General features: G+C 39.0%; 1 protein-coding gene across 3 annotated transcripts in view; it reads left to right on the forward strand.

Moving 5' to 3' along the window:
- CDH2 (cadherin 2) overlaps window positions 1-22,073 on the forward strand; it is a 123,354-nt gene that overhangs the window by 81,749 nt on the left and 19,532 nt on the right. For all 3 annotated transcript variants that reach the window (XR_014566481.1, XM_083747683.1, XM_083747684.1), the window contains exons 3-9: window positions 8,245-8,462; window positions 10,759-10,905; window positions 13,587-13,742; window positions 15,587-15,731; window positions 17,471-17,643; window positions 21,114-21,251; window positions 21,728-21,913. Coding sequence is in view for 2 of the 3 variants with exons in the window: in XM_083747683.1 (XP_083603809.1) it covers window positions 8,245-8,462; window positions 10,759-10,905; window positions 13,587-13,742; window positions 15,587-15,731; window positions 17,471-17,643; window positions 21,114-21,251; window positions 21,728-21,913 (1,163 nt within the window). In the remaining variant the exon portion in view is untranslated. The remainder of the gene's footprint in view (window positions 1-8,244; window positions 8,463-10,758; window positions 10,906-13,586; window positions 13,743-15,586; window positions 15,732-17,470; window positions 17,644-21,113; window positions 21,252-21,727; window positions 21,914-22,073) is intronic.

A 22,073-nucleotide genomic window follows, 5' to 3' on the forward strand; every position in this document is an offset into this window, starting at 1 on the left:
CCACAAAACTGGAGAAAGAGACAAGGCAATCCTTGTTGATTTGCACCCCCTTCACCTCCTGCAACCCCTAACACCACCTCTCACTTTTCCAGAGGGATCCCCGCCCAAGTCCCAGCACAGTGTAAGAGGTGGTGCTGGAGGCATCAGGGGCAGAGAAGAATTGGCAAAAAAAACACCTCCACGTGCAAGGTCATCCTCTAAGTGGTACTCTTAGTTTACTAAAATTAATAACTATATGGCATTCATATTTAAAGCTGCTTTTATTGTCCAGAATCATATGTTTGGATACGTGTATTGCTGCTTCTTTGTACTGAAATTGAATTTATTATTCCCCTCTTCAATCAATTTCGCAAGCTTAGAAAAAGTTCCACATGAGTATATACAGACTTATACTTGCCATCTGTTTGTTAAATAATCTGAGCACAAGAGAGACTTGAATCTCTATACTTTGTCTGCATTAGAAAACAAAAGCAGTCATCTAAATACAAGCATTATTGTTTCCCCTAAGATGCTTGCTCCTTTCTGTTACATTTTTCCGCTAAAATGAAGACAAAAGAAATGTCAGTGCTCAGGAAGATTTTGTGTCAGTATGTGGTAGGGGCATGAATTGAAAAGGATCAGTGAATCAGATGTAATTTGGGTTATGTTTGAGATACCAAATCTGTGTTTTGCTGACGGCCACTATTCCTTTTTCTCCTCCCCGAAAAGCTGCATAGGCATTTCTATCAAACAGAAAGAACTTTATCCCTGTTTTCTTTCTGGCATGCCTATGATGACTTTGTTCAATGAGCAAAGAGGATTATGGGAAGTGGAACTAGGTGGGTTGTTTGAGTAAAGATGTGTAAATGACTTTCATTGTGGATATGAGGACTGAACATTCTTAGGATAGTATTTTTCCCTTTCAGGTAGCTTTTAAAAATAGTTCATTTATCTTAATCTAATTAGCTCAGGTGGGGAGGGAGACACATAGAATATAAAATGTCATTTTAAAAAGTGGCTGCAAGTCATGGTATAACATCAAAATTCCACATTTCTTATCGTCACAAAAAGAAAAGAAATTCTTGAAAATGCACTTTTGAAAAATAAAAGTACAGAATTTAAGTTTTTCTCTCCTGTACAAACACCTAGATGCTGCAGCTCAGGGATATCAAGCCTTATTGGACTAATGGGCAGATTTTGAAACTTGCTTCCTTGGAGCAGGAGTGGCGTAACATATAATGGCTGTCGTGGGTAGTGGTATAACACAAAATGGTTGCCATGAGGAGCGTTGCATCACACAAAATTAGAGAGACAACCATCCACAAAAACTCTATGCTTATATGCCCTGCTAGTTCTAATTATCAACATCTCTCTCCCTCTACCCCCCCACACTGTTCCTGACTAATAAAAACAGGTAGCATTCCTCAGTTACCAGCAAAATATAGAAAGTAACCACACCACTCTCATTTCATATAAATCACTTAGAAGGTACCTGCACATTTTGCCACATAACTTTCTTTCTAGGATGGCTACAGACTTTACTTTTTGAAAAAAATGATAGTTCAAAGTCTGGGGCACCTGCCCAGAGACACCCCTAGAATTCTTCACTGGCACCATGAAATCCACAGGTGCTGAGTTATCAACCCCTTCCCTAGCTGATTGAAAGAGTGCATTTATTCCTATCTACTGATTTTATTTCACTTTAAAAATAAACTTAACCTGTGTATTTCATTACTGTGTCAATCTTTAAACATTTGTTACAGTGCAATCTCTTTAGGAAAATGTCACAAAACTGTAGTAACATGATTTGTGAAATTGGTCTAACTTATCATTGACATTTTGCCATAAGAAATTATGCCAAATTTCAAAAATTGGGGCAAAGATTTCCCGAGTGTATCAAAATATGCAGTAATTCTAAACTAAATAGTAGTTCATGTCTTTCAACTTTTGATTTGCCCAATGGAGATTTTTTTAGATATATAATCCAATTTACCGGGGGTGGGATTATTTAATCTGTATTCTCAGAAAAACATTTTTTTATCGGCTAAATTCTCAGAACCACATTTGAAATAGTTGCATCAAACAATTATTAGTGCTAGGAGGCCAAAATAACCAGTACATTAGTTGTTATATATGCTCACATAGAATTGTAAAGTTGGAATCTTTACTCAAAGGATCATCTAGTCCAACCCCCTACAATGCAGGAAAAACACTTTAAACCATAGAGAATCCAATGAATATAATGCATTTTGATTTTTTTAAATGTCTTGCAATATTGCATTTTTATGGACATTTGCCATTTTTTACACAACTTTTTAGTTGGAAAATTGCATCACAGAATTTGAAGGAGTGCAAATTTCAAAAGCTATCTTTGTCTCAGTTTGCATATTGTTCTGGGAAGTGAATTATACCAGTCCTTATAAAAATGCAATCTGAACCAAAATTGTCCTTTGTCCATACTACCAAACTGCATTATATTAAACATATAGTTTTATACAGTATCTGTTTGTTTGTTTGTTTGTTTGGTTGGTTGGTTGGTTGGTTGGTTGGTTGGTTGGTTCTTTGGTTGGTTGGTTTGAAAAAAAATCATAACTGGCAGGAGGACTAATCAGAAACTTAGCACATGGGAAAGGGCAAACCTTTTGTTTTCACAGCACCATCCTAGCTAAAATTCTCCCTTACCTGAGATTCCTGTTTGCATGGGAGGGCAGCTGTAACTTGTGACAGCGACTACTTCCCTTCTGTGTCAAACAGCGATTTGGTAGGGGGTGTCAATCTAGAAGAAAGGGTTAAATCTCTCTGATCTTTATATGCCCCTCTTCAGCTTCTGTTTACAGTTTAAAAAGAAGCACACAGTGTCAAACTCTTTTTTTAATATAATATTTAGTCCTTAAACACCTTCTTTTCCTTCTCCTGTTGCATCCAGACCATTGCCATATCCTGCTGTTTCAACCTCTCTCATCTGCTGCCTGATCATCACCATGGAGTCATTGACTGCAGATCATTTCCCTTTATCATCTATTACTTCTTTGCAGTGCATTAGTTCAGAAATCTTACATTAAAATTTTTGTGTGTCTCCCTTCTATCTATTTGGATCGCCACTGCTTATGGTATCACAGTACCACCAATATACATAGCTGCAACAATGCTTGCGCCAGTGCTGTTACCGTAGCATCCTGCATTTGACAGCCTGGACAAATCTCCCCTGCAGTATAATCTCATTATAAAAGATTACCACCAAATCTTTGACATTTAGGATTGCACTAGCCTTGCTGTTTCCATGGTGAGAGATTTATTTAGGATAGCACTTTGCTGAATTATTCTGTCTTGTGTCCATCATGTTCCCAGTGTTCTCTACCTAATTTTATAGTCCGTAATAGATTTCAGTGACAATGGTACTTTGGTATTTTCAGTAGCACAAACCCATACATGTCCATCAGTAGATCACCTGGCAAACAGAACTCCCTATTTGATGTTGTCCTAGTTTGTTGTTGATTGCAGTACAGAGAAACTCACATAAAGGTTTCCCCATCACCACCTTCCCCTTAAACAGAAGTCTTCCAAAATTAGACAAGTATTCTTGTTGTGCTATTCGGGTTGTTGGTCAAAGAAAAGAAATTGCTTGGCTTGTACAAAAAAAAAAGTAATATATGCACTTGAGATGCAGCGTGTTATTACTGCTGAACATACACTTTAATTGCCTGATAAATGAAGCTGGTTAATTGAAGATTATACTAGTAAGGTACATGAGATTAGAGACAAATTTTACAAGTGCTATGAATTATTCATATCATTAGATATGTGTGTAAATGGTTTAGTTCTCTGGTGTAATCTAAACGAGATTGCATGCTTAGTACTTTGGGTTTTGTATTGTACACCTCAGTACATACGGTTTCACAAGAGAACCCTGTATAATGCCATAAGACTCAGGAACGTAGTTACTTTGTGTTGTTGAATAAATTAGTTTGATTTTTTTTCACTGTTGGGTAACTTTGTGTCAGTGTCATTAGATAATGTGAACACATGCCCTTTGAGTTATAAGTGTGAGAGATCAGATGGGGCAGATCCAGCCCACAAAGTTTTGTTTTTATATTGTATGACCCAAACAGCATGGACTGATTTCTGTTGAATATTTGCTGAGAAGCAATTAACATAGCCTTTTAGGTACATGCCATCTTCTATCTAAGCTGACAGCTACATTTAGTGATGCTCATAGTAAAACAGTTGTATTAATGGCCTATCAAGAACATGAATGAACATTGACTACTCAGCCTGACTAGGTAGAGCTTATTTTTATTTACTTATTATGTTTGAGCCAAATTCTTCCTCCAGGGAGTTCATATGATGGAAGCCGTTGCCTTAAAAGGTTCAATTCCTTCCTTGTATTTTGTAGGCTGATTTAAGGCCTTCCTTTTGGGAGAGGCCTTTTTTATTTAGTGGGGTACTAGTGATGCTGACTACTGTTGAGCCAAGGTAGAGTACAGAAAGATTTTGTGGAAAAGTTCCACCAAAATATAAAATTCTACCATTTAGATGGTGGGTTGACTTTGTGAACGGTTAACTTAAGGAAACCTGATTTTTAGAATTGTCTGTGGTGACTAGGATCATCCATATGACCAGAACAGAATACATCTGCTGTCATTCAAATGGGCTTCATTTGTACACCCAGCTCTTGATCCCCAACTGTGATCACACAAAAAAGGAAAGTTGGAGTGACCAGGGCAAGCGCAGAGGTAGAAAATACATACACACCTCAGAGAGATGGAATTAAGAAACGTAGACCTCTCCATTCCCATTTTCAAAAGACCTATCCTATTTTGTGGGTGCTTATGCCTACATAATAGATGTTCCCCATTAAGTGAGCATGCCTAAGCTGCAGTCCCAGGTATTCTCACTCTGTAAGTGCCATTGAACTTAAATATATTTCTGAGCATACGTGCAAGGCCAGTGAAAAATGAGGCCACTCTGACTTTCCTGCGATCCTCCCTGAAGCCTCTTAAGAAAAATTGCTGGCTTTTCATCTATCTTCTTTTAAAACATCATTATTCCACAATGAAAAGAATTCATTGTGGAAGTGAAATGGGGTCACCCAAAAATAATATGCTGATTTCATATTCGGGGGATTCCTTAGGTATGCAGAAGTATATCTGCTTGTAAATTTAGGGGGGGGGGTGACTTTGTGAACTTCTGGAACCTATGGTATGTTGAGGACCCAAAGATGAGAAAATTCCTAGGGAACTTAATTATTGTCTGGAGAGGGAGCTTCATAGTTCATAGTGAATGCTATTTTCTCCCATAAAACAATGGCTGTGATGGGACATCAGTGTGCCCCATCCACAAACAAGAGTTGGCATTTTTCTCTTTTAACTCTGGTCTTATTTCATGTGAAAAAATAGGGTGGATGTTTTCTGGTTTTAGTTTAAGAACACATTGCGAATGGCACTGCAACCCATTATCTCCATTTTAAACCAGATAGATTGTGTGAGTCAGTAAATTTAATCTGTGGCTGAAGACTATTGAGCTATTCAGGTTAAAAGTATCACTTTAAATAGAAGTGGCTAACGTGCGAATCTTCAGGTGTTGTTGGACATTGAGTCCCATCAGCCCTAACCACCATAGACCATGTATGGCCAGCAATAATGAGAGATTTAGTTCAGCAGTAGATGGAGTGCCACAGGTTCTCCACCTTTGAGTTGGAAGGAAGGAGACCTTTTTGAGGCCCTGTCAGTGTATTGTATGGTACAGGTAAGGGTTCAGGTGAGGAGGATGTGCATTCTGAAGTTAAAAAGAAAAAGAAAACCTCTGTACCCCATGCTATACTTCCATCCCTCAACCCAGTAGTGCTCAGGTTTAGGGCAGGGTCTTTTATACTTGTACGGTATAGCACAACGGGGGGGGGGGGGGAATGTATCTAGTGCAATCCTTCAAACAGAACTCTTGTTAGGTTCTGGTAATGTACTGCATCATTTTATTACAGGTCCCCAGTTAGAATGTTGTGATTATGAATAATAAGGTTTTTTTATTTTATGTTATTTTTCATTCTTTGCCATTCATCTTGGCTATTCCTATTACAGTGGTACCTCGAGTTACATACGCTTCAGGTTACAGACTCTGCTAACTCAGAAATATTACCTCGAGTTAACAACTTTGCTTCAGGATGAGAACAGAAATCATGCAGTGGCGGCGCAGCGGCAGCAGGAGGCCCTATTAGCTAAAGTGGTGCTTCAGGTTAAGAACAGTTTCAGGTTAAGAACAGACCTCAGAACGAATTAAGTTCTTAACCCGAGGTACCACTGTATTCTTAAATCATTGACTGCCTAATAGAGTTATGGCAGAGCCAAATTTCGCCTAAGCCACAAGTTCAGGCTACAATTCTTTGCAGCCCCTGACATCCCTCCTCTTGGATTGCTTTACAGGGCTGTTGCAATTGTTACTAATATAATGTACTGTAGATGAAACCCACTGAACGAATGCTATTATGGTGATTAATAAGTAATCATATCAAAGCTTGAGCTGCTGAATGAATCACAGTTCTTTGAGGTATTATATTTAGAGAGGAGCCCTTGTCAGGGAAGTTATGGCAAAGCATTTGAAAACAATGTTTAAAATAATATCTTGAATCAGTTTGTAGCTAGTAATTTATTTGGGTACTGTATATAATGATCAGTAACATCACCTTGGTGATTTTTGTGCTTCAGTGATCACAGCACACCAAGTAAAGAAATATTTTGGTGGAATATATGCAAAACCATTTATTTTAAGATAGTTGCTATATGTTATAGTGCTGTGACTAACATGCACACCCCTTTCAATTTAGTTCAGGAAAACATCAGCATTAATAAAGTCTATTTCTACAGAGGAAAATGTTTCTTATCTGACCACTAATACTAATTGAAAAATGATAATTATTCTTTCTTGCTGAATGCTGAAACATATTAAGGTTACTGATTTGAATCATACTTTCAAGGCATACAGGGGAGCAAAAACTGTCCACAACACAATATATAATTTAATTATGGCTAGTTATATATATCAGTATAATTTGTTAATGTGTACTCTTTGCAGAAGAGAATTATTCTGCCAGGGCACTGACAATTTTATACATTTTCAGCAAGGGACTGTCAAAAGAGAACCATTTTCATTGAATTTCATAGCATTCAGTTGCCTGAAGGAAGAATATCAATGAGGAAGGTACCAGCTTCATTTTTTAGTTATTCAGCTATATTGATATATGAACTAAAAAAATAAAACAAAAAACCCAACCGCAAACCCATTTCTTAGAAGACCCCGTCTATGACATTAGAACCATCCAGTTAGAATATTCCCCTTCCTAAACACACAGCAAAATGATGGGCACTTGACAGTGAATTAGATTTCTCTTTGAGATGGATGTTTTTAAGGCCGTAAGCTCTGTAGTTGCCAATATTTTTTTCTGTACTTTTGCTTAAATTTGTTGTATGAGTTTTTCAGTGGTTGCTTACAAAGTCACTCATGTAATTTGCAGTGTGTTTGTGGAGACGCCTGATGTTTTAGGATAGATGTCCATCCTGAAGTTGTGTAGGAGTAAGCACTCACTCATCCTCCTTGTTTGAGTTCATTATTAGAGAGAATTGTTCAGCATTTATTCTGGCATCAGTATATTTAAAGGACACAACTTCCCAGCTTTGAATTGAAAGGGAAGATGGGAATTGTTTTGCTGGGGCAAAACCAGTTTTAAAAATCCTGCTGCCCTTTTCTTTTTTAAAAAAAACAACATATTTTTTATTAAAGATTTATTGGTTTACAAAAGTATGTACAATGTCTCTTTTTTCTAGCCCTTTTCATGCTTTGGAACAGAAAAGGAGGGAGGAAGCTGGAAATGTTGGGGTTGGGATTGGCAACTACAATTTGGGACTTTGCCAACAAAGTCCAACCAAAAGTTCTCATTAATACAACAAGTCTTGCATTTGACACCTTTCTAGGAGATTGTGGCTCATAGATAATGCATTAATGGGAAATTGAAGTTCGTTTTTTAGTTCCTTTCTTACTCACTTATTTATGATGGTAAATTAACAGTGGGGTTCTTGTTTTATAATACTAAAAGGTGGGAAGTTTTTATTTTGTCCTTGGAAACAGAATTTAAATACGGGATAATGTTGGTTTTGGACAAATTGCAGCAAATAATCCAGGTTAAACTGGGATGTGTTTTTTTACACCACTTTTAAACTGGGATGTGTGTTTTTTACACCAGTTTGACCCTTGATATTGTGTTTTGTGTTTTTGCAGTGAGGTTTAGAAGCTGTGAAGAAAGCAGAAAAGTCAATTTTGAAAGCAGTGCACCATCAGAGTTTAGAGTGAGTGAAGATGGCGTGGTTTATGCAGCTAGAAGCTTTCAGATTTCTCCAGGACTTACTGAATTCCTCTTATACGCTAATGACAAGGAAACCCAGGAAAAGTGGCAAGTGGCTGTGAAACTAGCTCTTGAGCCAGAGGATTCAGTGAAGGTAAGAAATTGGCTAATAGGTCTTTGAAGTTACAGTAGTTAAAAATTTTATCCAAACATCTTAGGTTAATCGGTAACTAACAGAATTGTTAAGCTTAAAAAATAACATTCCTTAATCTACTTTTTTAACTGGGAAACTGTAGTCCGTTAAGAATGCTAAAGTTATTTACATTTGAGCTTTGTGGTTGAACAGGGTTGTTTATATATTTATACCCAAATTTAAATTGGAAGAGACCATTCTTTTATTTTAAACCCCCTGAAAGCATTACAGTATTTATTCAAGCAGTTAAATAAACCCACAAAATAAACAATTCTCTACGCTGATCCATCAATCAAATTTATTACACTGGAACTACAGATTTACAGCAGAAGCAGGAAAGTGATTCTGGCAGGGAATGCTGGCTTTGCCTTGGCTCTCGGTAATCAAGTGGGGGGGGGGGGGCGGAGAATCATTCATTGTGGCTCCAGTGCCACTTGCCAGGAGAAGAGTCTCCCTCTTGTGGAAATCGTTCCAGGCTAAGCTGCAGGAAGGTGTTGCTCAGCCTTGCTCCCTGTAGGAAACAAATATGCATGATTTATGGTACTTACCCTATTCCTTTGAGCTGCTCCATCATCTTATAAAAGATATTTTGGACATTTTATGTTGATAGATTGAGCCAAAATAATATTAACAGCCACAGGTGTAAGACTTAAAAAAAGTGTACTCTTAAAAACAGATGGATTTAACCGATTCAAGGGAAACTAGCTCTCTGGAACCATCATGAAGTAGGTCATGATTTCACCCTTAAATAATCTGCAGACATCCTGAGCTTGGGCAAATGCTGGTATAGCAAACCTTAATGCTAGTAGCCCTCTTGCCGACCAACTTCCTTGCACCAATGCTGCACACTGCCTCCTCCCACTGGCATGAGTTTTTTCTCCCAGTTATTGCAGGTTAGTCCATGAATACTATCACCTGCTTCATAGGGGCTTTTTCCACAGTTGCAAGACATTCTGTTTGCACTTGCATTGCTAATTGCAGGCTGTTTATGACTCCTTGAGCTTTGGAGGCATCTATGCAACCTGCTAACTTTGAAATGTCTTTTGTATTTAAGTGCATGCCTCCCAAGCAGTAAACAAGGCATTATACCATAGCAGAAGGTATCCTTATGAGCCCGCCAAGATCCTTCCTTCCTTCCTTGGACTGCACAGATCAGGGGTGTAGATACTGTTACCGTATTGACCATAATACATAGCTGGTGAAATGTGTTTTGTTTGGTGAATCACCAGTTCTGCAGGCCTGCTCTAAGCCAGTTCTCTACATGCACCCTGCCACTGGAATTATTCCATTACCTACGTAATTTACAGCCAGATCCTAAGCACATTTTTCAGATGTAAGTCCCACTGAGTTCAGTTGCCCTTGTTTCCCAATAAATGAGCTTAGTAGTGCAACTTTAGCCTTCTTAGCCAGCCCAATTAGGATGCTTTGTGTGGAAGAGTCAGGATTACTTATGCATTATAGTTTAAAACATCTGGCTTCCGTAACGTTAAAAATCCATTATTTCGTTCTTCAGCACAATTAACTGAGCGTACACAATATTGTTCCTAAAGGTTCAAAGTAGGACAATCTCCTTTGCTTTCTCCATATACAGAAGTGAGTTAGCATGTTTGCATGCACACAGGCAACAAGAACTAAAAGCCAGAACGCTTACAAATGCAGAGAATTGTTGACACCCTGCAGAGATTAATGCCCACTGTGCAAAGTGGGTCATCTACAGCATCCATCATGGCTGACATAGGTTTAAAATAATTACAACATTAATTCTATGGGATTTAATAGGGTCATAAATATTTGAGACATTCCTTACTACTATGTATTAAACTTCCCTTGGAACTCAAATTATATTTTAGCACACCCAGATCTAAATTTAATGTACAGTAGCACATTACCTGAACTGTAGCTCCAACTAATGAGAAATATCTAAAGGCATGCTATTAAATTCTGCACAGTATTAACTAGTCTCCAGCTGGACTATAAAGCGTATAAGGTAGTTTACACAGCACCAAGGTATAATAAATTGTTTAAAACTCCATCTTCTTTCTACCAGCACCTTGCTAAAAAACAAAGAGGTTGATAGTATTTTATAGGGAAAGAAATATATTGCATATAATTTTTATACTGTGTCATGCTGTGAATATTGTTAACAGTTTAGGGTTATGCACAATGTTTTTAACACATTAAAAAAGCACACAATGAAAAATTAGCTAACCAGTTCAGGTTCTAATTTCTGTTTGCTTTCATTACCTATCATGGAAAGGAGCAAAAGAAAATGGAAGACATTGTATTTCCAAGACACCAAAATAAGCACATTGGCCATCTGCGAAGACAGAAGAGAGACTGGGTCATCCCTCCAATCAACTTGCCAGAAAACTCCAGAGGGCCCTTTCCTCAGGAATTAGTTAGGGTAAGACTGAGAAGAGAGGAATGTCTATGACAAATATATGGCAAATTCCACCGTAGAACAAACATGGTTGGCACTAAATCTCTCTTTTTTTTACTTGTTTGCCAAGGTTTAGTTTGAAAGTTCTGTGTTTCCCCTGCAGTAGTTGGTGAGATTGAAGGCACATCATGTGGTTGCAATATGCTTTGATTAGCCTCTGGGAAATGCAAAATTAGTTACTTAAATCTGAAAGTAAGTGTGGAAGAAAATGATTTTTCACATATGTGATTTTAAATGAGATTTTTTTCCTACACATGTTTTCTTAACTGCAATATACAAATCATAGAATCATAGAGTTGGACGAGACCACAAGGGCCATCGAGTCCAACCCCCTGCCAAGCAGGAAACACCATCAGAGCACTCCTGACATATGGTTGTCAAGCCTCTGCTTAAAGACCTCCAAAGAAGGAGACTCCACCACACTCCTTGGCAGCAAATTCCACTGTCGAACAGCTCTTACTGTCAGGAAGTTCTTCCTAATGTTTAGGTGGAATCTTCTTTCTTGTAGTTTGGAAATGAATGTTAGGAATGAAGATACTATTGTTTCAAAGCAACACAGTGCATCCTGTTCTGAAATACCAACGAAACTATGAGAAAAGGCATTTTCAGCTTCAAATGCAAAAAAAGAGCTTTTGTTCACCCTCCCCCTGCCAAAAAACAAACGTAATAGAACTGAAAACCCATTAATTTTTCACCTTTTTTATGCTAGGATTTGAAGCAAATTTCACAGACAGGGATAGGGATGGAGCTACGTGGGTAAATAAAGTGCTTAATGTCTTGTGAACTTAAATCATAAGGAGAAACTTGAGGTTTATGCATACTGTTTGGTGCTGTGCATCGAAATGCTTTACTTTATAAGTTCAGAGTATCTCAGACAAATTAGCTAGTGATGTGCAGCCAGACTGTGCCCTTCTATGGCAAAGGTCTCGTACACACAGCTGTGGAGGGGGCGTGTTTTGAAAGTAATTATAACATTGTTGGCAAACCACCTGTCTGGTGTACTTACATGTCTGAGCTCCACAGTGGTTATTAGGAGCGAAAATAAAAGCTGTGGTGCATGAGATAGTATTTACATGAGGAGAGACATTGTAATACCACACATTGCAAGGGCTTGCTGTTCTTAGGAAATTATGAAGGCAGTCAGGAGAAAGATGAGGCTGGTCATTTAGGGAATATAATGACTAGCCAGCGAGAGGAGTCAGGAGGAGTTTCACCAGTTGGTGGTTTTGTAGGTTGCTGCACAGTTGACTGTTCCTCTATTGAGAAGTCTTGAAAACTTCAGATTCGGCTTCATTTCCTCAACCTACTCAGAAAAGCCCTTGTGTGAATATAGGCAAGGTAAACCACCAGAGTTTGCCATCCTGGAAGTCATGGGTACCATGGTGCCTGTGAAGGCTTCTAGTGGGTTGGATGCCCCACAGCCTTTGAGCTTCTTCTTTTTAAGTAAGCCTCTAGACCTCCTAAAAAAGGAAGCTACGGGGCCAAATATGCAAATATCTTCTAAACAATTTCTGTGAAATGAGAGCTTGTATATTTTTCCTGGTACAGTCAAACCTCGGTTTTTGAATGTTTTTCGGAACCTGAACATCCAACGTAGCTTCCTCTTGAAGGCAAGAAGCTCTTGCAACCAGTCGGAAGCCGCACCTCTGTTGTCAAACGTTTCGGAAGTCGAACGGTCTTCCAGAACAGATTACATTCGACAACTGAGGTTTGACTGTGCTGAGGAATGCTCCCTGCTCTTGTTAGACAGCAACAGCATCAGTGTGCATCTGAGTGGGTCCATAATTAGGACCATCAGGACATAGCTCACTTCCCATGGTAAGCATGAGGTTGTCAGGGGTGGTTGTGGAGTGGGGCTGTTGTGCATAGCAGCCATTTTACATTCTGTCACTCAGGCTCCATAGCAGCCACTTTGTGATAGGCACCACCAGCAGTCTCTCAGAATTCAAAACATTGCCACAAGTCCAAAAAGGTTGCTGAACCCTGATCTTAGCCCATTCTGATATTTGTTTTTATGCCAAATATAAAAAAACCTATATCCTAAGATGACTGCAAAAGTCAATGGGAAATCTGCAAATCCAGTCACCCTATTATTATTACATGTTATGTCACAAATAGCATGCTGCCATAAGGATACTCCGGACCAAATTCTGTGTTACTGAGATGGTTGATCTATGGACACAGTTTCTTTCCAAGCCAAACACTGGGATGATTGCTACGGATTTTCTACCTTAAATACTAAATGGTTCCAGCCACATCTTCAGATGCAATGTTGATCAGAGAGGAACTCTTTACAGATATACCAAATGTGCCTGAGGCAACCCTTTGCTGAAACATGTGGCTGCTAAGGAAGTTGACTGTCCCGAGTAAACTCAAAGCAGTTTTGGGCTAATATGGTGATGTTTGTTAAATCTGTGTTAGCTACTCCTGGGTGCCAGTTCCACCTTTCCCATTATGAAAATGCCAAAGTAAAGTTTACCAATGATAAGTTAACTAACTTGGGCTGCTTTTTGTTTTGCTTTTTGCAATGAGCAAATAAACAAGATTAAAAATAACAAAAGAGTGGATTTGTTTTTGTATTTTTAGAGCTAGCACTTCTGATTACTTGTGTATGTTAACAAAACCATCATTTTCTTGCTACATAGATCAGATCTGATCGTGATAAAAGCCTTTCCTTGCGATACAGTGTTACTGGGCCAGGAGCTGACCAGCCTCCAACAGGCATCTTCATCATCAATCCAATCTCAGGTCAACTATCAGTGACAAAACCATTAGATCGGGAGCAAATAGCTTCTTTTCACGTAAGTTCTTAGCCAGAGTTTTAAATCAAGGATATTAACATCTGCTTTGACTTTGAAGGGCACATATGTCATAGTTGGGAGATTTAAAGAATTGGTACTGGATCTGCATTTCTACACATTGTTCCTTTTCATATATATTAAGAGCATGCTGCTGACATAGTTGAGCATCTTCAATCTGATTTAATGTATTGGACAAAAGAAATAAAGCAAATTAGGAATGTGGCATTTTGTATTTTCTGCTTTTCACATTTGGTTACAAATAGGTTGGGGTGGAAGGGACGCGGGTGGCGCTGTGGTTTAAACCACAGAGCCTAGGACTTGCCGATCAGAAGGTCGGCGGTTCAAGTCCCCATGACGGGGTGAGCTCCCGTTGCTCGGTCCCTGCTCTTGCCAACCTAGCAGTTCGAAAGCACGTCAGAGTGCAAGTAGATAAATAGGTACTGCTCCGGCGGGAAGGTAAACGGCGTTTCCGTGCGCTGCTCTGGTTCACCAGAAGCAGTTTAGTCATGCTGGCCACATGACCTGGAAGCTGTACGCCGGCTCCCTCGGCCAATAAAGCGAGATGATCGCACAACCCCAGAGTCGGTCACGACTGGACCTAATGGTCAGGGGTCCCTTTACCTTTACCTTTAGGTTGGGGTGGAACCAAGGCCATCCTGACCTTCCCTCCCCCCACTGCCAGCAGAGATTTGCACCTGCAGACCTTTCTGCAGCTGTACCAGCAACTTCTCTAGGGGCCTGAATGTCATTTGTTGGTAGGGCAGCCTAATCCAGTAAGAATTCCTTGCCATAAAGGAAACAGTATGTTGGGTGGATAGAAAGATTTCTCAGCAAGATTATTAGAATACAAAATTCCATCTTCGACTAATGCTAAAAAAGAAAAGTCTTCTGAACAGAAGAAGAGCCCTGCAGCATCAGATGAAAGATATATCTAGACAGTTCCCTCCTGTTGTAATTCCTGGACAACTAGTATTCAGTGCCATGCTGCCTGTGAACCTAGAGCTTCCATATAATCATGACATAGAATCATGGTAGACTTGTACTCCATGCAGTTGTCTAATCCCTTCTAAGCCAGTAGCCATCACCACACTCCATAGCAATAAATTCCACAAATTAAAAACACATGTATGAAAAAGTTCCTCCTTTTGTCTTATCTTGAATCTCCTTCAGCTTTAGAAATCTCAGCCATGTTCCCTCTTAATTACTTTTGTCTAAACTGAAAAGCAAAATAAGATAAATAAGTATTAACTGAAACATTTGTTTACTCTACATTAATGACTTGTTTATAGGGCCTCAGATCTTGGAGGGCCCTGGGATTTGGTAGTTTACCCATATGCTATTTTTATCACTGTAAGCCACTTACAGATGTAGATAGTGAAAAGCAGAATATGGTTTTTAAAAATAAATAAACAACACCAAAGTACAACAGATATAGGATTAAATGTAATATAAAGAAAGAAAACATGAAAACTTCCAGCATCATTCTGAACATTGTAAATCCACATGTGAGGGGTCAACCATGTCTTCTACAATGATCCACAAACCTGTGCCATCCTAACAGAAAACTGTTCCGTCTAAGATTGATTCTAATGGAGAAAAATTTGGACTGAGCAATCTTTAAAGCGACCCTAAATTCTCAGTAAATTAGATAATAAAAGATTTTCTGTAAACAAAGATGGCCTGGAAGTGGTGCCAAAGTGACTAAAAGAGAGAGTGTAACAAAAGAAGATGCTGAAATAAATCAAGTTAACTGAGTTCCATTTAAAATGTCCTGTCAGCAACACTAATTGCCATGCCTGATGACACGTTTTGCAAGTTTTCTCAATTACTAATGACTTTTGCAGCTGAGGGCACATGCCGTGGATGTAAATGGAAACCAGGTGGAAAATCCCATTGACATCGTTATTAATGTCATTGATATGAATGACAATAGGCCTGAGTTCTTACACCAGGTTTGGAATGGTTCAGTACCTGAAGGATCAAAGCCAGGTAAATCACTAGAATTTTCTAAGCAATGTATTATGTATATAACTTCAAAATGTTAAAATATATTTTCTCATCACCCCCCAAAAAAAATTATATTAGCTAATTATGTTCAGTGGGGCGTGGCAGGAAAAAGATCAAGACATTATTAATGTTTTTAAAACAGGAAGGATTCTTTAAAATCCCTAATGGACAAACTGCGCTTGGATGGAAAGTGTTAAAGAAAATCCAAAGAGAATGTGAATCACTGAGTATTTCTAAACATACAGGCAATGAGCGTTTCACACTTGTCCAATATCTGCACGACCATGCACACACGAATCGCCACAACCCAGAAGTGGCCAGAAAAGGGAACATAACAGGAAATGGGATTACGCACCTCTGCTGGTGTTTGCAGGGGTCAGGAGCATAACCCCTGCTCAAAATGGTCATTGCATGTATTTTAAAGCTGGGTAGAGAATTCCTGAATATTTGGAGGAAACTACAGTATCTGATAAAGAGTTTTAATATGAAGCTTGGGAGGAAGTTGCAAGGCTTTTTTAAAAGTGCTGTGCAGGTTTCAAGGTGTACCCAGGCCTCCGGGGAAACTGAAGACACATAATGGTTGACTCCCCAATCTCTGTAATCACGACCACCACCTTTGAACTCAGTTCTGCCTGCATTCTTAGGCTTCACACACAGGTTCCTTTTGTAGATTGAGAACAGGAATAAAGAGAAAGTAGGCAATCGTATGTAAACCAAGATTAATTTTATGTGATGTGCTAGCTAAAAGAAAAGTCAATAAAAGCCAAATTGGGTTATTCTACCTAGCGGTTGGTGGGAAAGCAAACTACCATTATCAAGTGATATAAGAACTTCTTCCTGCAACTTTAAGATCTTCCTGGGAAATTCAGGAAAAAAAGTGTATAAATTTTATTCAACTATACAATGTACACTAAAGGACAGGTTGCTTTCTGGTTTCTTAAAATGTATTGGATGAAATAAGAGTGATACTGATCCAAATATTTATGCTGGTCTTTATGGAGTCAGATAACCTTTATCTTTCAACTTTGCTGCTTGAGGTTTAGGAAGATTTTTGTACACAAGATCAGACTCTTAGAAGACATGTTCACTTCCCAAACTGATCATCCTCAGTCTTGGAGCATGATCAGATTTGCTTTTGTGCATATAATAAGAAGTTGCTCCCTGTCTTAATTTCCCATTGCATCCCATTGACATGGCCTTTCATGGTCTTGCAGAACAGAATGTACCGCTATCACATGCCAACAATCAACACTGTTTTAAAAGTCAGCTTAATAAGGGGAAGTAAATGGTAACTAGAAGTGCCCTTTCTTTGTTCAGGCTTGTATACTGAGCCGACAAGCGTTAACTCTCTGCAAAATCAACATTTATCCCACGCTGGAAATTAAAAACACTAGTTTATGCATGATGCTATTCATTTGAGCTGAGTCAGGGAAATAGCTATTTAAATGTACACATCTTCATTTAAAATTTTGGAGAACCTGACTGCTGGGAGACGATAATCCTCAACAAATGAGCTAGGTATTGAATAAGCACATGTGGTTCTATCTCAGTTTGTCCTTTATTAATCACGAGCCTTGGGGGAAAGTGTGTGGTTTGAATAAGAGAAAGAATGTGAAATGTTTTGTCCAAGGAAGTAAATGTTTAGACCCAAGTTAGGAGCTTCTGGGTGACCGTGTGTAATCTGTTTATTTAACCTTGAAGATGATTTGTTCTTTCGTTAGGAACCTATGTAATGACGGTCACTGCTATTGATGCTGATGACCCGAATCAGTTGAATGGAATGCTGAGATACCGAATCTTGTCACAAGCACCAAGCACACCCTCCCCAAGCATGTTTACAATTAACAATGAAACCGGCGACATTATCACAGTTGCTGCTGGCCTTGACAGAGAGGTAAGATGGCTCTTGTGCTGCAAATGTTTAACCGTATTGCCTCATCATATATATGACTACCAATATTATATGCCCATGTAGAAACATAATGCGTGTGCTTTTTGCAAAGTTATGATTAACGTCTAGCTTGCTGGAGTTAAGGCTACTGTGGTGCTCCACACATCCCCAGCACTGGGATTTCTTTCTTGAAAGCTCCTAGAGAAGTGATGGAAGTGCTAATTTCTTCCCGCATTTTATTAGCCTCATTTCGGGTTATTAAATTGGAACACAGTTTATTATTACTAAATTTACTTAATCGGTTTGTTTGCTCACTTCTTAATTTTATTCATGAAAGAATATTATCCTGTACCAGAATTCTGCCTTGATTTTAATACCTTGGCACAACATGGGGGTTAATATACCTCTGAAGGATCTTTCAGTTGTCAGCAGTAAACATTTGACTTTGAAGCTAAACGCAAGAGTCTTTTGAAGTTGGTTTTATTCTTTGTAGGGAGGAGGCTGGTAATAATAGCAGCATATATGTTGCTGCATTCCTACATTTAAAGAAGTGTTCATTGCATTTATTTCTAAGCATCTGCAACTCTAAGATTTTGTTTGCTTGTGACCTGAGAAAGAAATGCTAAAGAAACAATCACTGGCTCAACCAAAACTGCCCCAGTGTAGCTAGTAAACAACATAATACAGGAGCAAAGATTGCATTATATACAACTAAGTTTTACTCAGAGTAGACCCAGTGAAATTAATGGACCTAAGTTCATCATGTTCATTCATTTCAGTGGGTCTACACTGGGTAGGACTAACACTGGTTGCAACCATTTGAGGCTGTATTGCCAGTCTCCTAGAGCAGGGATTTCCAAACAGTGATCTAAAAGTCCTCTGAGAGCTTCATTTAGGTGATCCATGGCATGCCTGCAGTAAATACCCATATTGATTGTTAATTTTATTTCTCTTGCTTACATTTTATTTTATTGTATTGCAATTTGAATTCTGTTGAATTTAATGCAATAAAATAAAATATAAGAAATAAGAGAAACAATGAAAATACAATTAAATATCATAGAGCATCTGGCTCAGCACATTACAGTTGCTGCAACAGGCAGAAAAATGGTTAAGTGCTCCACAAAACACTCAGCAATTTTTAAGTGGTTCATTGGGGGGGGGGGGGAGTTTGGAAACCACTGATGTGCAACCGAGTTGAAGGATTGGTACAACTTACATATCCCATGTAATAGCCAGGTTGAGTGCAAGGCCACCTGGTAAAGAAGCCTACAGAAGTTTTGCCTTCTCTTCAGTGTGTGGCTTAGTTCATTTTCATGCAGGTGAAGACAGTCCTGATGTCAACTGTTGAATTGATGAAACGTGTCTTGTATTTTCCTCCTTTAACAACAACAGTTTCCCTGTCAGGAGCAGAATCAAGGGCCAGTGCATTGGCACCAAACAGGATCAGATAGTCACCCATAACAGCTGTTAAGCAGAGGGATCTGAGCCTATGCAGTGCTAGCAGTTGCTCCTTCACAAGCTGTTTCCCTGCACACAAAGGAAAGTACTAGCAAAGTGCTAGCATTGTGCAGGATCTAATCCACTCACGCATCAGCTAGTATACAGCTGATCCTGTGCAGTGCTGCTTTGCAAGTGGCTTTCCTGCAGGAAAGTCTCTTGCAAAGCAACACCTGCACTCCACAAGATGTAGGCTGTCATGCAGACAAGGGAGTTGTGCCTATTTTCTGGAATAATGCTGCTCTTTGCCCACGGTTTTCTCTGCCTGCTTCTCCTTCCAGCCTGATGCCACAGATTGTTCTGTGCTCATCCAGTGACTCACAGCAATCCATAGCTCTGTGTACTCAAATTGTCTGGGGCCATCCAACTCGGTTGAGGATTTAGGTGTGGGCCGAATCCAGTGTACAACATTCTGTGTGCTTGTGAAGAATATGCAAGCCAAACCTCTTTGAGCCACAGTCCAGCCTTGCTGCACCCATTTAGGTCAGCCAGAAATGAACGGCCTTGAAAGGCAAAACTGCAGATATTTATCACTTTCTTTTTCTCGTTATGGTTTATTACTTTTTATAGCAGCTTCTAAAATTCTATATACATTAAATCCTGTTCCATTTTATTCTGTCTTTATTTTTGCTTGGAAGGTAAATGAGCTTTCATGCATGCCTAGAGAACGGACACTTCATAGAATAAGCAACCTAAGACTTGGAAGCAAAGGGAAGTTTTGAAGTAACTTGGCAACCCTTGCTAATGCATGCCTCTCTTTAGGGCAAGGAAAAAGTTTTTTGTTTTATTATCATGCTGACAAATGAAAATATCAACTTCATTCTATCAAGAAATAACATTTAAAAGGTTTTTGGTGCAGGGAGTTGAGAGAAAAATTCATTTTCAATGAAAGACATTTATTTTTTCTAAATAAGCTCATTTTCACAAAAGTCTCTTTTGCTCCATCAGTAACGCTCTCAAGATAGTAACAGTTCAGAGTAATAACAAAATTCCTTTATCGTTTACCAGTTTTCTGCTTGGAAGATGAAGTGAACTCTGCAATAATATCACTCCACCAATCTGAAAAGTATTAAAATGCTGAATTCCAAATCAGAAATAGTGGGGGAAGTAATGTGTATTTACATTTAACAGTATACAGTATCAGCAAAAACCAAATGAATTATTAGAGTCTCTCAAGGAAATACTATAAAAAATGATTTTGAAAAATATATTAAACAAAAAGTATAATCCCTAAACAGAGAGACTTCTAGCTTCAGGGTAAGGGTGGGCCCCAGGCCCTGGCTTAATCCCAACAATAATGTAAGAATAAGCATTCTTAATACCGAAGGCTGTTTTTAACAAAACAAAAAACAATTGAAGCTGGCGGTGCTGTCGAAGAAGAAGGACTATCTAGTTCCTAATGTTGAATGTTTGTGGAAATAATTTGGATTTGGGTTTCTCTTCCAGTAACTTGTTTCTGTTAGCCCTGCCTGTGCTGGTTTCCATAGTGATGTTGAGAAGTTGCCGCTACATTACCCTCAAGTTCCCCCACAACAAAGCCTTGGCAGTTTGAATCATTTGCCCAAGAATGTGCCCTCCCAGCCTCAGCACTCATGAACCTTTTTTTTTTTTTAAAGTGCCCATCCCTGATTAGGTTTGAATTTGCTACACAGCATTTGTATTTTTTAAATGTTAATCCAGAATCAAAATTTTGTGTTCCCAAACAGGGACAGGGTGGTGATTGCTTGCTAGTCAAGAAGACTGTGGTTTGTTGCAGTTATAAATCACCCAAAACAAAAATTCATGGAGCTGAATGTGGTTAGATGCAATCCGTTGTTGGAAATCCAGCAACCCTCAATTCAAGTGATGTTAACCAGAATGAGCAGCGTGATAAGCTCGTTGCATAGCAAAGCACAATTTATTGAACACCTGCTGTCCTCTCAGAGTGTTAGCTCTGTCTGTAACTCCTGGTGGTGTCATTTTGTGTTTTTTAGAAAGTACAACAGTATACATTAATAATTCAAGCTACAGACATGGAAGGAAATCCAACATATGGTCTTTCAAACACAGCAACTGCTGTCATCACGGTGACAGATGTCAATGACAATCCTCCAGAGTTCACTGCCATGATTGTAAGTCTGTGATAAAGGGGATGAAGTGTACGAATAGCCTTTACTTAAGAAAGATTCTTGCTGATTCAGCCAAATGGATTTAATATGTTTGTGACATTGGGTCGCCCAGTGGATTTCAGTGGTTTAACTAAGGCCATAGCTACTTCTTAGAGCATAGTAAATGCAGCTCAAAGCACAGCATTTAACTGTAAAGCAAAACCTCCCCCACCTTCTCTCTCTCTCCCCCCCTCTCTATTTATATATGAGAATGATATGTTCACATTCCCACTTGATAGAAGCTGTCTGTCGGGTTGTTCCCCTGTACAGAAGGGCTGACCCCAGTTACCCATACAAACTGAAAACCATTCGAACCAGAGTGAATTAAGTTGGAAACTGGGGACCCTCAGTGTTGCTGAGTAGCAGCGATATGGAAAAGATTGCATGCTGCCCCTGTGACCAGTGACATACATGTCATTCCGTGTGCCTTACGATTGCAGTTCTATGGTGAAGTCCCTGAAAACAGAGTGGATGTTACAGTAGCTAATCTAACGGTGACTGATAAGGATCAGCCACACACTCCTGCTTGGAATGCCATGTACCGAATGACTGGTGGCGATCCCACAGGCCGGTTTACTATCAACACTGATCCAAACAGCAACGATGGGTTGGTAACTGTTGTAAAGGTAAGTTATGCCATCGACCAAATTAAGCAGATGCAGATAAATGGCAGAGCGCTGAGTATTAAACAGCTCCGGCTGTTAAACCCAACAGGCAGATTAGGAGTAGATATTAAAATATATGTATATCCTGTCTCTAGTGAGGGTGGCATTCATCTTCTGGAAG

This window comes from Podarcis gaigeae (genome assembly GCF_964106915.1).
Source record: "Podarcis gaigeae genome assembly, chromosome: 7".
Lineage (NCBI taxonomy): Eukaryota > Metazoa > Chordata > Lepidosauria > Squamata > Lacertidae > Podarcis > Podarcis gaigeae.